The sequence below is a fragment of the Rhipicephalus sanguineus genome, chromosome 11, assembly GCF_013339695.2.
Source record: "Rhipicephalus sanguineus isolate Rsan-2018 chromosome 11, BIME_Rsan_1.4, whole genome shotgun sequence".
Taxonomy (NCBI): domain Eukaryota; kingdom Metazoa; phylum Arthropoda; class Arachnida; order Ixodida; family Ixodidae; genus Rhipicephalus; species Rhipicephalus sanguineus.
Window position 1 is genome coordinate 58,293,675 of NC_051186.1, and position 21,268 is coordinate 58,314,942.

The following is a 21,268-nucleotide window of genomic DNA, read 5'->3' on the forward strand; positions in this document are numbered from 1 at the left end:
GTGATGCAATCAAGGTGGTGTCTTGATGAGTCAGTGGGACAATGTTATCCCACTTTTGAAAACCCTCGAATAAGTAAGCGGGACATGTGTGCCCCACTTTTTGTTTTTTTCAGTACAGTACTGGCTTGATTTTGATGAAATTTGTTTTATACTATTTCTTTGTGGTTTATATCTATACTACAGCCGGTCTTTATATCATCGTGTCAAAAATATAGGCAAACCTACAAAGGGTTGAAGTATTGCCGCGCGTCTTATTTTTCATGAGTTGAAGCTTCACCCACAAAGCCTGTGGGTAACGCGCTGCGCAGGCCGCGCCGCGATGTGCAAGAAGATCGCAATTGTTTTAGAACGTCCCGTTAAGATTGCGCGCCGCATGCGAATGTTCCAGCTTTGTCGAGATGTGCAAGAAGATCGCAATTGTTTTAGAACGTCCCGTTAAGATTGCGCGCCGCATGCGAATGTTCCAGCTTTGTCGAGAGATAACGCCGCCACCAGCGATATCGCTGGAAAGCCGACCGATAAGGAATCGATGCAGGAGCATGATAGGAACTTTCACACGAACACGAATTTTTTCCCCTCCACGAGCCAAACTACTCCCAACAAAATAGGGTGAACAATATGAATGCTGTGTACGTGCAACCCAGAGCTCTTCAATCACTGAAGAACTCTGCGCGCAACCGTGTTTCAAAGCGTAAAATTACAAGGGACACCAGCGTTCTAGAAATATTCTAGAAAAGCTCTGAGCCCACGCGGTATGCGACAGCAGCGCAAGGATCCACTCGCGAGTGGACGCCGCAAAGAAGAAGTGGACGAAGTAGACGCAGTTCAAGCGCTTTTTAAGATGTAATTTTCTTTTAAAACTACCCGGTTCTTGGAAAATCCCCCAGTGTGGGTGTGTGCCACGGTTTCAAGGGACTACCGCAACTACTACTACTTTTGCTTGCGCGACGATGCAAATACAGAGCGGACGAAGCAGACGAAGTACACGCGCAGCAGGTGCACTCATGAAAAGAAGCCAGAAGGAAGTGTAAAACGCTCGCAGCGCCGCCTTCGTGCCGCTTTCTTGACACAAATACAGATGGCGACAGCCGCGTGGCGTGCAGGCACACTACACTTCTCTGCAGCATATTTCGGCACACGTCTATGCATTTTTCTTGAGGGGGGCAACTTGTGGAGTTCCCGCAATGTCTTCCCTGCGAAAAACAGTTTACTCCCGTCGCATCTCTAATCATGCACGCGCGACGGGTGACAAGCGCTGACATTCAATGGTCGAGGGCAATCGGATAAACTGAGTAAACAACTTCGCCCCCACCACTTCAAAGGTGAAAACTGTAGTGACCCACGGGCTAAAATGGTATGCATCTTCGCATGACTTTGTGGTCGTAAAACTTTTTTATTTTGTTTGCTCAAGTGACTCGGCAGTTATGGCACACAGGTTGGCTGTGAAGATCGCTCATTTTGACAGCGGCGGTCGGTTCCAGAGCTTATAGAAATGTTCGAAGTGCTTTAAATGAGGTTGGCCTGCTGCTCGTCAGTACTTTCGACTTTACACGTTTCGAGCACAAGCGCTTGGGTTTTGCTTGAATCGCTCATTTGCTTGAACAGCGATGTTATATAAGGGGCGTTGCAGTTAAGGACTTCTTCCACGTTACTGTAATTTCTTACGTACGTCGTATTCCTTTTTAAACTGCACTGTTTAGTTGATATTGCTATCGGACCAAGACGTCGACCTGTGTTATACACTTCTCTCCTTTCTCCCCCCTCTTTTTTTTTTATCGTGTATCTCCACGGCAGGAGTTGAGGTGGTCGGCCTACAATGATCAAGCGACAGTCTGATGTTATCGAAGAAAAAAGACCTCAAATATCTGCGAGATGGTGTGGCAGGCAAGTACGTCAAAAAGGAAACACCGCCGCACGTACCAGGTCAGTCGTTGCAGCTTGATACGATGGTGCACGTTTCACGCGACTGTCACGCGGTGCTTTTTCTGCATTTTGCACCATTATGGGAGTGAAAAAGGAGTAAATTATAAAAATGAACCATACATGCACTCAGTATAATGCGTGTATAGTTGCATTTTGCACAGTAATGGGAGTGAAAGTGGAGTTAATGATAAAAATCGACCGTACATACACACAGCATAGTGCATGTTTGGTTAATTTTTATCATTAGCTCCCTTAAAATTCATTGCGTGGTTTTCGTCCATTACAGTTAGCAGCTTGCAAGAGAGCCAGAAGCATGGTTTGGTTCACTTTACGTGCTAAACCTGGCTGCCATGCAGTAGCTTTTCTGCAGTTCTGCTATTTGCACAGTTATACGGTAAAACTGCTGTTAATAAAAAAATTAACCCCTACATGTGCACCTGGCGAAATGTTGATGTGTGAAACATGTGCATGGAAAATTCCTTTCTAGTGCTGTTTTCTCACACTACAATTATCAGCCCACAGCTAATCCGAGAGCACAGGCAAGCCAGGTTCTCTTGCAACCTGATTGACACAGTTCTCCTTTGCGTTTTGCTAAACCGATCCAGATATCGTTCCTTTTCTCTGTAAAATTAATGCGACAACTATTAATTTAATGTTACAGGTGCTTGACATGGAATAACTGTTCCGCTCTTTTTTTCTTCATAACGCTGACCTACGTGGACTCTCGGCTTCGCTGCAGGCTTCCAAGTTTAATACACAAAAACACACTGCATGGTAGTTTTTTCTGCACCTGCTTTATATGTCTTGTGGTCAGTTGATTTAAAAAAAAAATTCAGTCTTTTTGAGTTGCAGTTTATCGCTATGTCAATTAACATGATGTGTTCCGCGATTTCCTGTAAAAAAAAAATACTCACATCACAACTACTCCTTCTTGTGTAGCAGCTATAAATCTTGTCACAACACGTTAAAGTGAACATTCCTGTGCCTCCGTAGGCACCGAAATTCCTGTGCAGTTGATGTGTTGCATGTATAGTTGATGTTTCAGGGCACCAAATCATCCACCATAAGGGAAACACGTTAACTTCTTTGTTGTATCGTTGGTAACAAAATTTATGATTTACGACAAGGTTGAGATTTTGGCACATCGAAACAGCGACCATGTGGGAAGTACGTAACCGGAGTTCAGCTGGTTTAAATTCTTCGCGAGAGCTATAAGGCACACAGACATGGACAGAAGAGAAGCGACACAGAGAAGTTCGTTTTCCTTCTCATGTGTTAGTGTCTGCATGCCTTTCCTTTCTGCGACGTCACCAAAACGTCAACTTCATTGTGGCGTGTTCAGTGACAAGATTTGCGATTGTTATATTTTAACCTTACTTGGGTTGAACAGTTCTACTTTCAACTACAACTAATGTACTGTGTTTCAGTGGTGAACACCTGGACTACCGCGAATCATCGGCAGAACCAGCGGTCGCCCGAAGAGGCGCAGGAACAGTTCGCTTCGGAGCCCGCGAGCTTGGCCCAGAAATGCGCTCGTGCCTGTCAGAATCGGGCGTGCCAGCAGAGCCTGTCTCTGCCTCAGGGTGCCTCTGGAAATGCCAAGGAGCACAATGCTCCGCTGGGGCCGTTTCTCAGGTCTGCGTCTCCGGTTCCTGTCATGCAGCACTCACATCTGAGCACGGCGTCATCGTCGTCAACAGCCGGGGGTGCATCCCTGGCCGTGCCCGAACAAGGTTCGGCCAGCTCGTCGCCGAAAGCGAGGCACGCGGCAACCAGCACTGTCGGGTGAGGCCGCTCTTCTTTTCAGAGTCCCCAAATCAGTTGTGCTGGTTAGACATCGATTGTTCTAACATCATTTTCACTGGTGTGCTGTCTGTGGTATTGTATAAAAACACTATACTCGGTTGCAACCTAAGAAAGAAGAAAAGAAGAAGAAGGAAAAACAAACAAAAACAGAACACACACACCCAGTCAGGTCTACCCACAGCCATCGTTGTCTCCTCCCACAGAAGATATGCATAAGTTCCACGTCATATAGGTGCTTACCCATTTACATCACGTACTTCTCATGGTTTCAGATAGTTGACTTTGCCATACAGACCCACATTTGTGTCACTATTTTTAAGCCTGAAATTTGAATGTCCTGATTAATTTCGTCAGGGATTCTTTCTTTCTTTTTCTTTTTTTTTAGGATGGAATGACGAACCTTTATTTTTTTATATGCGTAGTATTTACATTAGCCGAGAAAAGCTACTTGCAGTTCGAGCAAAAACAAGTTAGCATGACTGTCTTTCACAGGTGAAAGACAGGTGCGGCGCTGTTCAGTGGGAAAAGCTGCCATTTTTTCTTAGGTTGTAACTGAGTATAGAAACAACATTGATGCAGTGATGAATCAGTTACTGTGCAAATGATGCATGATGCTGTATGTATCTGGCATTGCTGTTTCAAGTTCTGACATTGTGGTGCTGTATAGTTAGGTTTACTCTGACTCATTTCCAAGCAATAAAAGCCTGTATAATGTAGCTAGTTGATAAGCTTTCTGCTTTATGTTTAACTGTAGAGTTGATGTTTTCTAATATATATATATGAGAAAGATATTCATAATTATGAATGGTTTTTGTCTGATTCGTGGACGGAATCGAATAGTTCATCATTTGAACGTATTGAATATTCAGATATCCTTAATATGCTTTTCAAAAAACACCTCGGGGATGTAATCACCTTTGGTCAAAGTTTGTTCTTATAGGCAACTCATGTGTTGCTAGCCTGAAGAAAGGGATTTTCGTTCACATGTCAAAGTGAGTTGATGAAGGCTGCCTGTTCACATGCCTGGAGAGAGTAACTGCCTCATCATGCTTGTTTTTGTGAAAGCCACATTTCTTGGTCTAAACACTGAGACGAATGCTTAACATCTCCAGGTAGGCCGGCATGTTTAGGCTGCACATTGAATGTTTGTCGACTCGAGGAATTCAAAATGCAACTCAGGGCTGCTTTTTCTTGTCTGGGTCGGTGCAACGATCTGCATCAAATTGATGTCAATGTATAAGCAAGCTGATGGCAGGACAATGCCGGAACCACTTCTATGCAGCTATGCATGTATCCTTCATGCATTTGGCTTGTTGATGTTCAGTGCTTTGGATTGTTAATTTGACCACACTTTTCGATCTGGCAGCTGCCATCGTCTGGTTCACTCGGATGGTGCAGAGAATGCCGTGAAAAGGCCTTGATCTTGGGTTTAATATGTATGATCAAGACAAATTGTGGAAGCGTCGAAATGCAGGCCAGTTTGTATACGTTCATTTTAACAGTACAAAAAAGGACGGGACGAGGGAAGAGAAGCTAGAAGACAAGCTCTTCGTCTTGTAGCTTCTCTTTTCTCTTGTCCTTTTTCACACTGTTAATATGAACAATACAAATCTCTCTTCAGGTGCAATGCTTTGAAAATGTTAAACCTGAGGAACCTGAACCTTGCAAACCCACACGAGTTTTATTTGTTGTTAATTATGGCTAAGCAATGCAGACAATGGAACGGATGAGCAGACATATCTACCCATTTCGTCGTCTGTGCTTTTTTGCTAAAAGTATAAACTAATGAAGCCTAACTTAGAAATCTTGTTCGTTTGTAGCTTTGCGCTACCAGCACTCTCGCGTGTAACAATTCCTTTCTTTCGTTCGCTCGCAGGGGAGTGAATGTCAGCGTGGTGGTAGCAAGGCCCATCGCCACGGTACCGCAGCTGGTACCGCAGCAGGTGGTACTCGTATCACCGCAGGGTCAGGCGCACAGCACGCACGTGTACGCCAATCCTTATGTCTCGTCCCGACCGTCATTCGCCCATGAGTCACCCATGCACCTACACAAGGGCTCTGTGGGTCCATTCTTCGAAGGCAAGCCTCTTTGGGGTTTTGGGACAGTTCGAGGCTCACATGTGGCAGGCATTTTGCGAATTTGTTCGCATTTTCCGAGAATATCATTTCCTCTTGGCAGTGACAAGGTTGGCCTGCAAGACGGAAAAACTGGATCTTACGGCTAGTCTCTGGTACATCACCTGCTATAAGTAAGAGTGTTACAAACACTAGCTTCAACAAAGTAACTACAGTAGACTCTGAGTAAACGGAAATCTCTTTTAACAGAATTGCTGCTTGAATCAAGAAACTACCTCTAAAATGATTGTTTTCATGCTTGAATTCTGCTCCTCTGTTCATCTCGCCATAAACGGAACTCCCGTTTAACGGAGCATGTTTTTCCTGGTTCGTTGAGGTTCCGTTTAACGAGAGCGTAGTTGCAGTTACTGTAAAAACAATAAATAAAATATTGCAAACACAATAGTCACAGGATTGGCCTGCAAGCAGAAAAATCAGTTAACCTTTACGCAAGAATAAGTGATTGCAGTATGCACTAAGGGAGAGTCATACAGACCAACTACATATGGCTCCACAGTGGTGGTAAATCAGGCTAGTTGGTTGCTCGTGATCGTAAAATAACAGTGCAAAAGACGACGGACGAACACACAGAGACAAACGAGCGCTGACTTCCAACTTACGTACATATGGCTCAAGCGGTCGACGAGTACATTAGGCTTACAGAGACAGGGTCAGCAATTTGTCTCAACTGCATTTAATATGAAACTACGGCTTGCACTGGTGCGGTTTAACGAAGTTACACTGTATCTGTAAATAAATAAACCATATATAAATGCATGAAATCTCAAGCACGAAAAAGAGTGTGGAGGACGTAATCGCAGCACACAAGTACTTTTCAAAAACGATCGATTACCAACAGTCAGACCTTGTTATAATGAAGTAGCAGGGGGACCATTAATTAGTTTGATGTATCCTATATTCGTTGTGATAGTATAGATAGAAATCGACACTCACAAATCGGCAGTCTGGCTCACGTGAAAATCCTAGATGCAAAAGTGAATTATTCTAGGCTTCAAACTGCTGTTTTTTACCTGCCTCCTTGTGGAATTCCAAACTAAACCGACCGAAACATGAGAAGGTGAAATTGCAACCGAACAGATTACGTTTGACAAAACGGGCCTGAGTTCACATTTATGTTAAGAGGGACGTGACCACATTTTAACCAAACTTTAACCCTTTGCGGTCCGTTGTCAGGCCGCGCCCGGCAACGCAACACGGCCGTAGCGGTCCGCTGTCGGGCAACGCCCGACAAGGGCATTCATGGTATAATTTCTCAGTTTTCTCACTGCGAGTCGCGCGCATTTTCTGTATACATGAAGTGCCATCTCTTGAGGAATAAGTGAGCTTTGTTTGTTGAGGTTTACTTTTTTACACTAGGGTGCAGCACTATGGTCAGCATGGAGCCCAGAGCGTAACCACTTGCGTGCGGTTTGCTGAGAAGCATGGCCACGTTTTCACCGCGTGCGTTTTACGGTGGTGCTTTTAGCGAAAGCGAGGATGACTTTAGTGAGGAAGAGAATTGCATGCCTCCACCAGACAGTGATGACAGTGATTCAAGAGTAGTCAGTGACGAAGACGACGACCCGTCGTCTTCGTCACCCCTGGCCTGCACCCAGGAGAATGCTTTGAGCGGCATCACACGCTGCCCAAATATTGCTAAAGGAGTTGCCTGCAGGATGCAGGAGCAAAACAAAAATAAACATCCTGTGAGTTTTTCTTCCGCAGTTTGTGTTTTTCTTCCCAGTGCCAGAAACTGGCAAAATAGTAGAGCTGGAAAGTGGGTAAAAGTTTTGGACCGCAAAGGGTTAAATGTCACAACCACATTAAAAAATATATATGGTTGTGAATTGTCTTCAAATAATTAAATTGCTTTTTATGCTACCTTTTGAGTTTTGAGCCTCGCGCAAACCAAATATTTCTTCTATAGCTGATGTTGCGGTGGCGCTTGTGTTTTTGGTTTCAATATAAAAGCAATAAGTGTAATTAAAATGAAGCGTGGCAGAAAGAAGTCTGTATTTCGTTCGCTATAACCGATTATTTGCTGTACCAGTGTCCATTATTACAATGTTCAACATTAGTGCCTAATTGCCAATCCCTACAGATTCTCAACACCAGCAGCAGCAACAGCAGCAGCCTCTACAGTCACAGATGATGATCGGTGGGGCTGCGGGGGGGATGTCGACGGACGACCGGCTGGCTCTGGACTCGGCATTGCAGGACAACTACTACCACCAGATGGAGGAGAACTACCAGATCCAGCTGTACCACCAGCAGAAGCGGCAGCAGTACGCGCAGCAGGCCGCCCATGCCCAGCCGGCCCTGCACTCCGTCGAGCACCACCAGCCCCTCCACAGTCCGGGCCCACCGCACATCACTCGGGTGTCCGGTGAGGGCTTTTCAGCGGTGATCTTTCACACAGTATGGTGTCTGGTTCATTTGTACATAGCCCTCGAAGTAAGTGTTGCGAAAGTTACAAAAGTCGCCCGCAGTGGAAGCCTAACATCTATGGTGCTGCACTGCTAGCCAGAAGGCTACAGAACCACCCTTTATGTGTGTTCATGCGTGTGTTTGTATGCGTGCGTGTATACGTACACATGCAAAATTGAAAAATTTCGGCGAGGGGGTACCCCTCCATTGACCACATTTCAACCGAGGCAAGAACATCTTTTTAACTTAGACCTATCATCAGATACAACTTAAAAATGAAGGAGACGCCCTGCCTAGATGACTGAAGTGCAGCAGCTGATTGCCTCTATGACTAAAAAGAGCAGTCCCACTCGTATACTCGGTGGTGCTCTATGACGGCAGGGTCACCAAGCGTGTGGCTTATGATGTCAGTCTAGGCGCACTTATTGGTGCAGGCTTGTGTGCACCTGCCTTTGAGCTGGAAACACTGCTGCCTTCCAAGGTTGTACCTGACTAAGAAGATCATCTTAGTCGAAATCAGGACGAAGAAATGGGCATGGGCGGGGCACTAGCGTAAAGGCAAGATAACCGCTGGTCATAAAGAGTAATAAACTGCTCTCCAAGAGAAAGCAAGCATGTGAGGGGGTGGCAGAAAGTTAGGTGGGCAGATGAGATTAAGAAGTTTCCGGGGATAACGTGGCCGCAGCGAGCACAGGACAGGGTTGAGATTGACGAAACATGGGAGAGGCCTTTGCCCTGCAGCGGGCATAGTCAGGCTGATGATGATGATGAAGATGATGAAAGAACGGCAAGTAATTGAAATTAATGCAGAGCCCTCCGCTGCAGTGTCTCCTAATATTATCCTGGTTTTGGTATGTAAAGCCCCAGCATTGAATCGCCAAAGTCTGATGGTTTTACTGCTCGGTTTCCAACTCCGTCCAGTGAATGCCGGAGGCTCGAGTCCCATGAGCAGCAGCAACAGCGTGAGCAGCCAGCACCAGCAGCTTCCGTCGCCGGTGTCCATATCGGCGACCACGGTGGTCACGTACACGCCGGGCATCTTCAGCTCCAGCCAGCTCCTGCCCACCGCCATCACGAGTGCTGCCGCCACCGCACTTCCCATCACAAGCGGCCACCTCGCTGTCTCTTCTGCCGCCGCTGCCGTGGTGACGACTGCGTCTCCAACGTCCAGCCATCCACAGCTCCTCAGCGTTGCTCCGCAGAATGCATCCTCTGCTGGTGGCAGCAACACGTCTTTGCAGAGGTGCGAGTCCTGCTTTCCTTTCTTTCTTTTCTTTTGACAGCAAAGGTGTCTTACTCTATTCTGTGCCTTTGTCGTTGTCACCATCGTCGTCGTAATACAGTCGAGCCCGACTATATCGAACCCGTTTATATCAAATTATCCCGTATATCGAACAATTTCTAAACACGGTAAATTTACATTGAGAATATATAGCAAAAGTTACTGTTACATCGAACGAAAATAGCAACGACAACCGATATATCAAACTCCATGTGCCTCAAAAGTGCCCCAGCAAGTTGGCTTTCCCTCACGGTGGCGGGCAAAACTGCCGGCGCCACCCTAGTAAAAGTGGTTTAGACCCGGTTGTGCACGGGCGAACACCCCCCCTGCAAGAAATGATCCTGGCCCGCTCGCAGCGCTTACAGCCAATCAGAGGCCGTCGTGCTTTCTCTGAGGCACGGAGGCGGTAGAAGTGAGCGCCATTTTTTCTTTCTTTATTCTTGTGTGCCTGCTGCTGCTTGTTTTCCTCGAGTCCTCATTCAGCGTGGTCCGTGCTGGTGGTGTTGCCTGTTGGTGCTCTGTGAACTTTATTGGCGCGCTGTCGTCATGGCTTGTGCAAAGAGGCAGAATTTGCCGTTCGCCGTGAAACTCGAAATCATAAATCGGGTCGAGCTCTTTCTATGTTGAGTAGATCGTGGGCAGATGTCACGAAGGAGACGATCCAGAACTGCTTTAGGCATGCCGGCTTCCGCATGCCTGGTGATGACACCCCAAATTCCGATGACAGCACTGAAGACACCGCCGGTGTTTCCGCCAAAGTTTGGAGCGAGCCGGCAGAGTTCCCGGGAGCTATCGACGGATCGACATTCGGCGAGTTCGTCAGTGCGGACGATGATGTCGCCATCATGGGTCAGCTACAAGATGAGGACTACGTTGCAGACGTCGTGCCGACCACGAGCCAAAGCGACAACAATAAGGAAATTGACGATGGCCCATTGCCTACATCCTCCGAAGTGATTAGTGCACTTGCGTTGGTCCGGCGCTATTGCGTGAATGTGCAAGGTTGCTGCCTCAGCTGCTCCGACTCGTTGGACAACGTGGAGGCGTGCATGCTGTCGCAGGCAGCGAAGTCGTTGACACAGAAGAAAATCCAGGACTATTTTGTTCCAAAGTAGGGTACGCAAGTAAGCCACCATATTAATAAAGTACTTTTCTTATTGTTATGTGCCTTTGTGTCAAATCCTATAGCGGGCCTATATCGAATTATGCCATATATCGAACTAATAAGCGTTTTTTGGCGAGTTCGATATACCCGGGTTCGACTGTAGTAGTAGTGTCACACAGGTCACGTGAACAGACGGGGGACTGAAAAAGGAATAAATAAAACGAAATGATTGTGACGATGATGCTCAAAATGATGATGTGGACTTTTGGTACAAAATACGGAGAAAGCAATTTGCACTTCATTAATTAGAGACTTACAATAATTGTATAGAACCAATACAAGGCACCTTGGCACGTGATAGGGTCGTGTAGATAACAGGGAGTGCACATGTGGCAGGATTCCGCTGCACCAGCGGCAAATCACGTGATGCGAGGCGTTCACTGAAGTACTGTTGCCTTGTTATGTTTTTCACTGGCCACTGTGGAGTGGCCTCCGAAATCCTGGAGTTAAAACAAGGATTGTGTCAATCCGAGTGTGCCAGTGAAGAGCAAAAATGCTTCGCAGAAACCATACCAGAAGTTCGTTTGTGCACGTCACGCAAATCGGTTTCAGAGACTGCCCAACTTGTGCCCTGTACATTCCCCTGGATGACAAGCTGCCGTCCCACGGTAGACACAGTGTTGCGTATTGATTTTTCGTGAAGACAGAAGCGATGCATGCTTCTTGTTCTATTTCCGCCCAATATCCTTACCTCGGCAGTACAGCAATCAAGAATGATCCAGTGTGGAGTGAGTTGACTTAAAACTACAACTGGAAAGTGCTCACTCACTCCAAATTGACAAGTGAAAAATGCCATTAGATTTAGGAGCACATCGAGGAAGCCGCAGGTCAGTCAGAATTTATCAGGAAGTCTCTGTAATGACAACGTTGTGTTTCATATCATGATTTTTCCAAGTAATATTCTAAGTTCGATTTTAAACATAAAATTTTGCACGGAGGATATCTACACCATCTTAAACTAGGCCTCTTAGCTCACTTAAGCTTTGCTGCAGTTTGTGGTTATTGTAATAAATAGAGCTGTGCGAATAGCAAAATTTTGGGTGCGAAGCGAATTCGAATAATAAAGATTGAGTGCGAATCGAATCGAATAATTTTCGAATAATTCGAAGTGAAATTACAGAAAAAGTTGAAGAGAATCCCTAAGTATGTTCTTGTGAGATAGCAACATGAAAGTGTTTCTTTTCGCTAGGTTGATGAAGTGCTGGTGGGGTCATATTTCATAGCTGTCTTTCTTATCAAGAACGAGGCAATGTAGAGGCCAAATTGTATTTATGTACATGATTTGGTGCAACCAAAGTGTTGCCGACAACACTTTACACGTGATAGGCAGAGATGCCATTTCCTCAGCCTCTCCTTCTCTTTCAACTTCTGCGGAAGCCCAACTGATGTGGCAGAGAAGGGTGTGCTCCCTTCAAGTCCGGAGTTCCAAATCTGCCTTGTAGACGTCGATGTATAAGAACATCTGAAATTTTGGATGCTAAAAAGCTTCAGCGTCCGATTTTTCGGACTTCCTGCCCAAATTTCAGGTCCAAAACAGCATTCATTGAGCCCCCAACTCTGCCACATCTTTCATCTCCATATTGGAACCAGCGTTTTCTTGAGTTAACATTTGCGACCGTAGCGGAGCTTGAAAGGCAGCTTTGCCGCAATACGGGGTTGTGATGAGGTGAAGCATATTGAAAACCTAGGGACCACTTTCAAACGGACGTTGACTGTCTCTTGGCTAAGTTCGACCGTAACGGAGCTTGAAAGGCAGCTTTGCTGCAATACGGGGTTGTGATGAGGTGAAGCATATTGAAAATCTAGGGACCACTTTTAATCGGACTGACTGTCTCTTGCCTAAGTTCGACCGTAACGGAGCTTGAAAGGCAGCTTTGCCGCAATACGAAAGTGCAATGAGGTGAAGCATATTTGAAGGGGTCACTTTCAATCGGACGTTGACTGTATTTGTTTTTGGAAAGTTCGAATAGTTCGAATAGTAAAATTCCAGTGCGAATCGAATCGAATAGCAAACACTATTCGAAAAATATTCGAAATTTAGAATATTCGCACACCCCTAGTAATAAACTCTTCCTACACACATGCCCTTGTATGCAATTAGCACTATTTTGTTAACACAAGCTAGTTGTAATAACTTTTCTTCGTCACATAGAAAGTACACCGATATATTCGCTTTCTTTTCCTGTACATTGACAGTTCCACTGTTGTGAAGGCTGTCTGCAGTAGCTTTTCTCCTGAAAGAGGAAATGAAGTTCAGATTCTGATTCAGCTGCCACTGCGACGTCAATCCAGTGCTTCCTGTACAGTTACCTCATCACTTGGGCATTTCTGTGTGACTCTTGAGTTCGTAGATGGCTCGTTTGGTCAGATAATCCGCCGTGGTGATCCAATGGTTATGGGTCTCGACTGCTGACCCAAAGGATGCGGGATCAAATCCCAGCTGTGGCGGACACATTTTGATGGAGGCAAAATGCTAGAGGTCCGTGTACTTATATTTAAGCGCACGTTAAAATACCCCAGGTGGTCGAAATTTCCGGAGCCCTCCTCTATGGCGTCCCTCTTACTGACATCTTGGTTTTGGGAAGTGAAACCCCAACAATTATTATTATATTATTATCATTTGGTCAGTGATGGCAGTCTGACAGGATCAAGGGGGGCTGCATGCAGATTTCAAAACAGCAGTGGAGGCTCGCAGCCGCGACTGGCCGCCAAGAATGCGGAGGAGCTTCCCCTGCCACCGGGCTGGACTGTGGACTACACGATGCGCGGTCGGCGCTACTACATCGACCACAACACCAAGACCACCCACTGGAGCCACCCGTACGAGAAGGAGGGGCTGCCCACTGGCTGGGAGCGTGTCGATTCGCCCGACCACGGTGTCTACTATGTCAAGTGAGGGCTAGATTCACGCTGTTGTTGTCGCTTTATTCAATTACTGTAGACTCTGAGTAACTGGAAATCTCTTTTGAGTGGAACTGCAGCTTAACTGAAACAGCTGCCTCTAATTGGTTGGTTTCGTACTTGTATTCTGCCCCCCTATTCATCTCTCAGTAAATGGAACTCCTGTTAAATGGAACATAATTTCCTGGTTCCTTTATGTTCCGTTTAACGAGAGTCTACTTCCAAATTCAGTTTTAAACAAAATTTTGCACGGAGGATATCTACACTATCTGAAACTAGGCCTCTTAGCTCACCTAAACTTTGTTGCAGTTTGTGTTTATTGTAATTTACTCTTTCTACACCCATGCTCTTGTATCCAATTAGCACTATTTTGTTAACAGAAGCTAGTTCACAGAACTAGCTTCACAGAAAGTACACATTTGTGTTGTACGACACAAATGAAATCGCTGCCTTTCAGCATCTAGCCAGTGTACATTAACAAGCTGATGTCTTCTTCGCACTATAAATGTACCAGTTGGTAATAATAACCTACTTGTAAAGTGATTGTGTGTCCGAATTGCCACCTCCCTGACGAAGTGGCAGCAGCAGCCATAAAGTGTATTTATACATACTACTGGTCCAATGCAAATGCGACATAAATTTTTTCGGTATAAATATGAGCGATTGCTCTACATAACCACGACATGTCGCCACAAATCTGGCCACTAAAGGTAACGTTGGCTCTGATGTAAGTGTTTGAGTCCAAATTATGCCGATACGATACGAACTGCAGAAGCTAGAAACGAAAGTATGTGCATTACTTAGCCCTAAATTTTCACCTTTCAATCCGGGAGTACTGTATGTAATATTCAAATCACTCGTAATTGATACGTCATGGGACGACAGGCAACGTAGTGTCATTCCATCTGCATCTTTCCTTTCCTTACCAGTTCAGTGCTCATCTTCACACAACTTTCTCTCCCCTCCGCAATTTCAGCCACATCACCAAGCAGGCACAATACGAGCACCCATGCGCCACCCAGTACGGACAGAGCGGCAGCTCGCCCCCCATGAGCCACCTGCCACCTCCCCGACACACAAACTTTCATCAGCACAGCGTGCTGGTGCCAGCAAACCCTTACCTCACCGAAGGTGAGTTCAGCCTACCTCTATGACTTGATTCTGTTGTGATAACAGTATATGCCATAATGGCATATTACTTTTGATCAATTTCAAGAGTAATCTGCAAGTGACTACATTCACTGTTCATAACGGATACAATGTAAGATAGTGTTTCAAGCAAAACCCGTTGGAGCTTGCGTCTGGGCTGCAGAGAGTTTTGAGACCTGGTTTTCATGGAACAGTTCTTTTCTTGCATTACCCAAATGCAAAACCAACAAATCACAAGACTGTTGTTCCATTAGAAGTGATTTCCATTTACAGAAATTCTACCATAATTGATTCCATGCCATTGCACGTTGACGAATGACAAAAGCAGCAGCCATAAGGTGTGTTTGCTTAACATGAGTTGAATGGGAAAATCCAGGATGCTGCCGCCTCAGCATGCCAACTTACCTTGTGATGTTGCACCTTCATCTGCGTTGTGGCTATGAAAAACACAGGGGGATGGCAAACTTGTCGGCATGAATGAAAACGCTGCCTTTCAGCATATAGCCAGTGTACATTAACAAGTTGATGTCTTCTTCACATTATAAATGTACCAGTTGGTAATAATAACCTACTTGTAAAGTGATTGTGTGTCCAAACTGCCTTCAGGTTTCATCGCGAGGTTATATGGACTCTCCAGTCGTGCTTGTGACTTTGGCAGTGTGTTCTGAGGATGTTGTTTATCGTCGTCAGTCCTCAGCCTCAGAGGACAAAGGCGAGGATGGAGGATTCCTGCACTGATTTGTAACGCTCGTGCTGCGTCTTTTTTTCAACAGAGATCCCGAAGTGGCTCTACATCTACTCGAGGGCACCTCAGGAGTCTGACCATAAGCTGAAGGTGCGAGCACACCATTTGCTTGCTTGCTTGTGTGTGCCTGTCTTTAATGTGAATGGCTTTCTTCGGCCAATTTTCATGTTCGGTCACTGGGTACACCCCAGCGACTGTCGGTAAATACAAAAAGTCGCATTCTGTCGTGTACCTGAGTTGCAGACCACATTTGGTGAGCATTGTCGTCGATAGACAAAAGTCTGGTCTCGTAGGTCAAGTCCGTTGACCGTTTGTACATGTATCGCCACACATTCCACAGTAGCGGGGTTGACAACTGGGCTATTTGGTAAAGTTTCTACGATAAAATGAAGGTAGAAGCAACAAATATGAAGAGCAAGACAAGACTCGACAAGCGTTTTCGCGGTAGTTGCTGGTGACTGCGTACATTCGAGAATCTGCAACACAGTTCACATCACAGGCACAGTACGATTAAATCGGACGAGACTCTCACGGTAAAAAAAAAAATGCCGAAGCTTGCGCAAGGCTTGAAACAGCGAAACTGGATGATTCTGAAGCTCAATCTGGTTGCTTCTAAGTTAGGCTTGTGTGAATATTCGAGCACTACGAATATTTGAACGAATATAACAGTATTCAAATTTGCTTTGATTCGTATTTAAATTATTAGAAATGTCGAAGTATTCAAAATGAACGAACAGGTGTACATTAGTCTGCATGTAACCACCCTGTAAAGGTGGTTTTACTGTAGGGGAAGGGTGTTATACTGTGAATACACCTTTCCAGGGAAAATCCGCACTGTCACGAAGCCCCACTTCAAGGTTAAATGAACATACCGTATTTACTCGCATAATTTGCGCACTTTTTTTCGCGAATTTGGAGCTCCGAAAAGGGGGTGCGCAAATTACGCGGAGATTTCGCGAGCACATCTGAAATAACGCACAATATATAGTCCTAACACGCGCGATATAATAAATTGAAGAAGAAAATAAATTATAGCGCAAACGAACGGTTTTTAACAGAATTAGCACGTACTTTAACCAGCCAGATTCGGTCATGCACGGTCTAGTCAGAATCACTGGTTGAGAAGTCCGACTGAGAATCATCGCCGCGGCCGCTGTCACCGCTTTTCCAAAGCGCGTCGTCCTTGCTTCCGTCGAGTGCGTTGAGGCGTCTTCTTGAAGCTCTTCGCGACAATGCTGGGAGTAACGAGGTGCCACGGCACGGCGATGCCGGTGGGCCTAAGCTCTCGCACATATTTGAAAAGGTACTCTTCAACGGCAGGAAACTTTCCATGCTTCGGTCCTCGGAACGGTCTCCTTCTCGGTCTTGTATTAAAAAGCGAACTCTTCTGCGGCACGGTTCCCGTTTCCGTAGGCAAATTCTATAACAGTTAGCTTGAATTTTGCCGAGTAGTTATTGTAGCCCAGCGCAAGAGAACAGTGAAAACGCAACTGGTTGATCGCGAAACCTAAACTGCCTAAACTTCCGAAATCAACGAAGGCTGCGTCGCAGCGCGGACGCAGAGGAGGAGGGTCAGCGCGGGAAAATGTTGGCGCGACTGGCCCTCGCACGCCTCCGATGCAGAAAGTAGTCCGTGCCGTGTCGCGTGCATGCATTCTCACGGCGGGAGAACGTTCGAATAGTTCCGACAACCGGTGAACAGATTTAGGTGTTCGGGTACGGTTGGTACGGTCTCGGCGGTTTCCGGAGAATAGAACGAAGTAATCAGAAGAAGGGACTTCGCACTCGCAGCCTCTCTTGTGTATGACTGCGCTCGCCTGCTCGGTGAGGGCCGCGGGGCGCGGCCGTCCAAAGTTTCCCCGTGCGCGCGCGCCGGCGAGCTGGCTCGAGCGGGGCGGGGAGCGCAAAATATGCGAGTAAATATTTTTTTTTAGCAAAGCTGGTTAAATATTAGGGGTGCACAAATTATGCGAGGGCGCAAATTATGCGGGTAAATACGGTATTACGCTCACATCTATTCATAATTTCTTCAGTTTAAAAACTTGTTATACCGGCTTACATGCTCTAAGTATAGTAAATTTTAAAACATAACATATTTTACAGGTTATCACTTGCATTCTACTGAAAGTCCAGTCCCGCTACTATTCAAAGTTGCTTGCTCTACCTTTGAACCAAAAAGAATGACATTTGCACGTGCCTTGTTTGCATCATTTCACTGTGTCATTTCACTGTTCAACACTCAACACCTTGTGACTAGCGCAGCATAGCCTTAGCAGCTTTTGCACCATAAAAACCAAATTAAGGGGGGATGCGGAGTAAAAACGCAATTTTCGAAAAAAAAATATGCATTTTCAAACTTGAGTTGTTTTGAATGGATGGTTCATTAAAGGACATGCTCGCCAAGTTTGGTTGTCATCTATGCAGCAGAAAAGAATAAAAAAATTCTTTTTGCGAGAGGGTGGCGGGAATTTGCTGGAGAGAGCGTCTCTGAAATGCCCCTTTCAAGACGCGGCTGCAAAGCAGGTAAGAAGCCGAACGTGAAGTGAATGCCCGTGGTAGACTGTTTGTTTTTCGCGCTTTTTTGTCACAGAAGACCTTCTGTCGAGAGTACGCCAGAGGACAAACAAATAATTTAACAAGGCACATTTTGATCTGTGCACCAAAAGCAGAGTCGCTGCAAAATTGGAACTGAAGATCAAACTGGCAGAAACGTATCACGTGACCATCCGCCGCTGCTTTCTCGCCAATTCTGAGTTACTCCTGCTGTGTTTGTATGCCACTCGGCTTATATGCTTGTTTTCCTGGGAGTTCATTGCGATCAGTGCGTGGTCAGTTTTGTATAGCACCCTAACATGTATTGCGAGCAACATTCACAGCTCGAAAGCTGTGAAAAATTGAAGATGATTGCATGAAATTGTCACAGAACAGTGTCATGTTGATGAGGAAGGCTGTATTTATGCAGGAGGTCACTCTGATAAACTTTTTTGACCATCAAAATAAATAGCATGGTGTTAAATCTTCGAACTCAGTTTTTCTGAGTTCGCAGTTTTGGGGGGAACGAGCTTGTTATAAAAACTATCATTTCCAAACTGCTTCGCCAAAAGCTGCTTTGAAGTTTGTTTCTAGACTGAAATTTTGTCAGGAACAAGATAAGGTAATTTTCTGATCCCTAAGTAGTTTCTAGCACACAAAAAAAATATGGCAAATCCCACACACTGTGGGAATCGATGTAATGCGAAGCAGCCAGCAAAGAGCTGCTACATGGCCTTGTTCGTCTTTGAGGCAAATGAAGTCATTCATGCCATGGCATCTAGTTCACTATATATCGCATGTTTGGCATGCATGCATGCATGTCCAATCTGGTATATACCATGCTAATGAAACGTGTATTCCGGAATATACGATGCATGACCTGTCATTTATGTTCATCACACACTCGTGTCGTGCCATACCAGTTTCGGTATATATCCAGTTAACAAAACGGCTGGAAGTGCACTATGAGCATGGCATGTATATCACGTCGTACATGACATGCGTGTCATGGTTTTCATGTTGCCACCTCTCATTTACATTCGTCATACAGCCGCGTCGCGCAGTGCCAATTTTGGTGTATATCAAGTGAGCAAAACAGCAGCGATTGGACAATGAGCGTGGCGTGTATATCATGCCGTAAATTATATGCATATCATGATTTTCAAGTTACCACCTGCCATTTATGTTTACCATACAATCACGTCGTGCAATACCAATTTTGGTGTATATCAAGCGAGCTAAATGGCCCCAAGTACGCCATGAGCGTGGCATGTAAATCATGTCGTACATGACTTGAATGTCATGGTTTTCATGTTACCACCTCTCATTTATGTTTGTCATGCTCTCGTGTCGCGCAATACCTATTTTGGTGTATATCACGCGAGCGAAACGACAGCGATCGGACAATGAGCGTGGCATGTAATTCATGCCGTAAATTATATGCATATCATGATTTTCAAGTTACCACCACTGTCTTACGTTCATCATACAGTATCGTCGCACAATACCAATATTGGTGTAAATCAAGCGAGCGAAACGGCCACAAGAGCCCCATGAGCGTGGCATGTAAATCATGTCGTACATGATTTGCATGTTGATTTTCACGTTACCACCTCCGATTTACGTTCATAATACAGTCTCGTCGCGCAATACCAATTTTGATGTATATCAAGAGAGCGAAACGGCAGCAATCGGACAATGAGCGTGGTATGTAAATCATGTCTTACATGGCTTGCATGTCATGATTTTCACGTTACCACCACTGATTTACGTTCATCACACAGTACCGTCGTGCAATACCAATTTTAGTGCATATCAAGCGAGCCAAATGGCCGCGAGGGCACCATGAGTGTGGTATGTCACTCGTGTCGTACATGCCTTGCATGTTATGATTTTCCCGTTACCACCTCTGATTTACGTTCATCATACAGTCTTGTTGTGCAATACCAATTTTGGTGTATATCAAGCGAGCGAAGTGGCCGTGAGTGCACCATGAGTGTGGCATGTAAATCATGTCGCACATGACATGCATGTCATGATTTTCATGTTTCCATGTGTCAGTTATGTTTGTCACACAGAAATGTCTCGTCTTACCAGTTTTGGTATGTTTCCATTCATGTAAACGGCCGCAAGCACCCCGGGACCATGTAATGTAAATCATGCTGTACATGACATGCGTGTCATGATTTGCACTTTAGGACCGGTCATTATGTTTGTCATACGCTCTTGTCATGCCATACCAATTTTGGTATATATCAAATTAACGAGACGGCCGCAAGAGCCCCAAGGCTGTGGCATGTAAATCATGCTGTTCATGACATGCATGTCATCATTTTCATGTTGTGACTTGTCATGTATGTTCGTAATACGGTCATGTTGTGTCATACCGATTTTGGTATACATCTCATTAACGAAATGGCCAGGAGAGCACAAAGTCGTAGGCGGCTAGATAGATAGGTAGACAGATAGATAGATACGCTTAAAGTCGCAGAAGTTCACTAAGAAATGCTTTGTATTTAAAAATTCACTAGTCTTACATGCACTGACAAGGAAAAAAATAACCTTTAATTTTAGAGCGATAGCATTTTTACAGAAACGTCATAAGAAATACGTGACTGGCCTTATCCTGCACTACAAACCTTCTAGAGGGCTTAACCCTTCGAGGGTCGAATTTTTTCGCAAAATGCAGTCCAAAAATGTGTAATTTTTTTATTGCTTAAATAAGTTCTTCAGACGATTCTCTTTATGAAAAAAATTGTCTAAAATGTTTTTGCGTGACCGTAAAGTGACAAAAAAATCATTTCTGTTGTTACATACACATGGTTTATTCGTAGTAACATCAAGCTAAATCCTAAGAAAAAGAAACACATATTTTTGATAAATAAAAATTTTGCATTGCATTAAAGGGCCCCTCACCAGGCCACATAGCAAATTTTAGTTAGATGCTGGAAGTTGTTGTGTGCCGAATGAAGAGCAGTATGCCGCAAGAATTTTTCAAATAGGTTCATTACGAGCTGAGAAAAACAATAATTTGTAGCGGCGCGAAACCATGATGCGAGGAGGCGGGTTTCAAACCCTTGCCACTCGCCCCGTGTAGCCTTCGCAAGCCAAATCCCTTCCCTGCCCTCTTCACTTGACACATACGCATGAACACGTCATGCGCATGCATGGTCACGTGCGCATGACGTGCCCGAGCCAGCCGGAGCACGCGAGCGGCGTTGCA

At 45.2% G+C, this 21,268-nt stretch overlaps 1 protein-coding gene across 1 annotated transcript in view; it reads left to right on the plus strand.

The window, feature by feature from the left end:
- The first annotated feature begins 1,133 nt into the window (after window positions 1-1,133).
- Window positions 1,134-21,268, plus strand: part of LOC119373712 (scaffold protein salvador) — a 29,730-nt gene continuing 9,595 nt past the window's right edge. Inside the window, exons 1-9 of the mRNA XM_037643777.2 lie at window positions 1,134-1,354; window positions 1,795-1,923; window positions 3,351-3,708; window positions 5,606-5,808; window positions 7,946-8,230; window positions 9,193-9,514; window positions 13,386-13,610; window positions 14,596-14,750; window positions 15,542-15,603. Of these exons, the coding sequence (XP_037499705.1) occupies window positions 1,836-1,923; window positions 3,351-3,708; window positions 5,606-5,808; window positions 7,946-8,230; window positions 9,193-9,514; window positions 13,386-13,610; window positions 14,596-14,750; window positions 15,542-15,603 (1,698 nt within the window). The 5' untranslated portion in view covers window positions 1,134-1,354; window positions 1,795-1,835. The remainder of the gene's footprint in view (window positions 1,355-1,794; window positions 1,924-3,350; window positions 3,709-5,605; window positions 5,809-7,945; window positions 8,231-9,192; window positions 9,515-13,385; window positions 13,611-14,595; window positions 14,751-15,541; window positions 15,604-21,268) is intronic.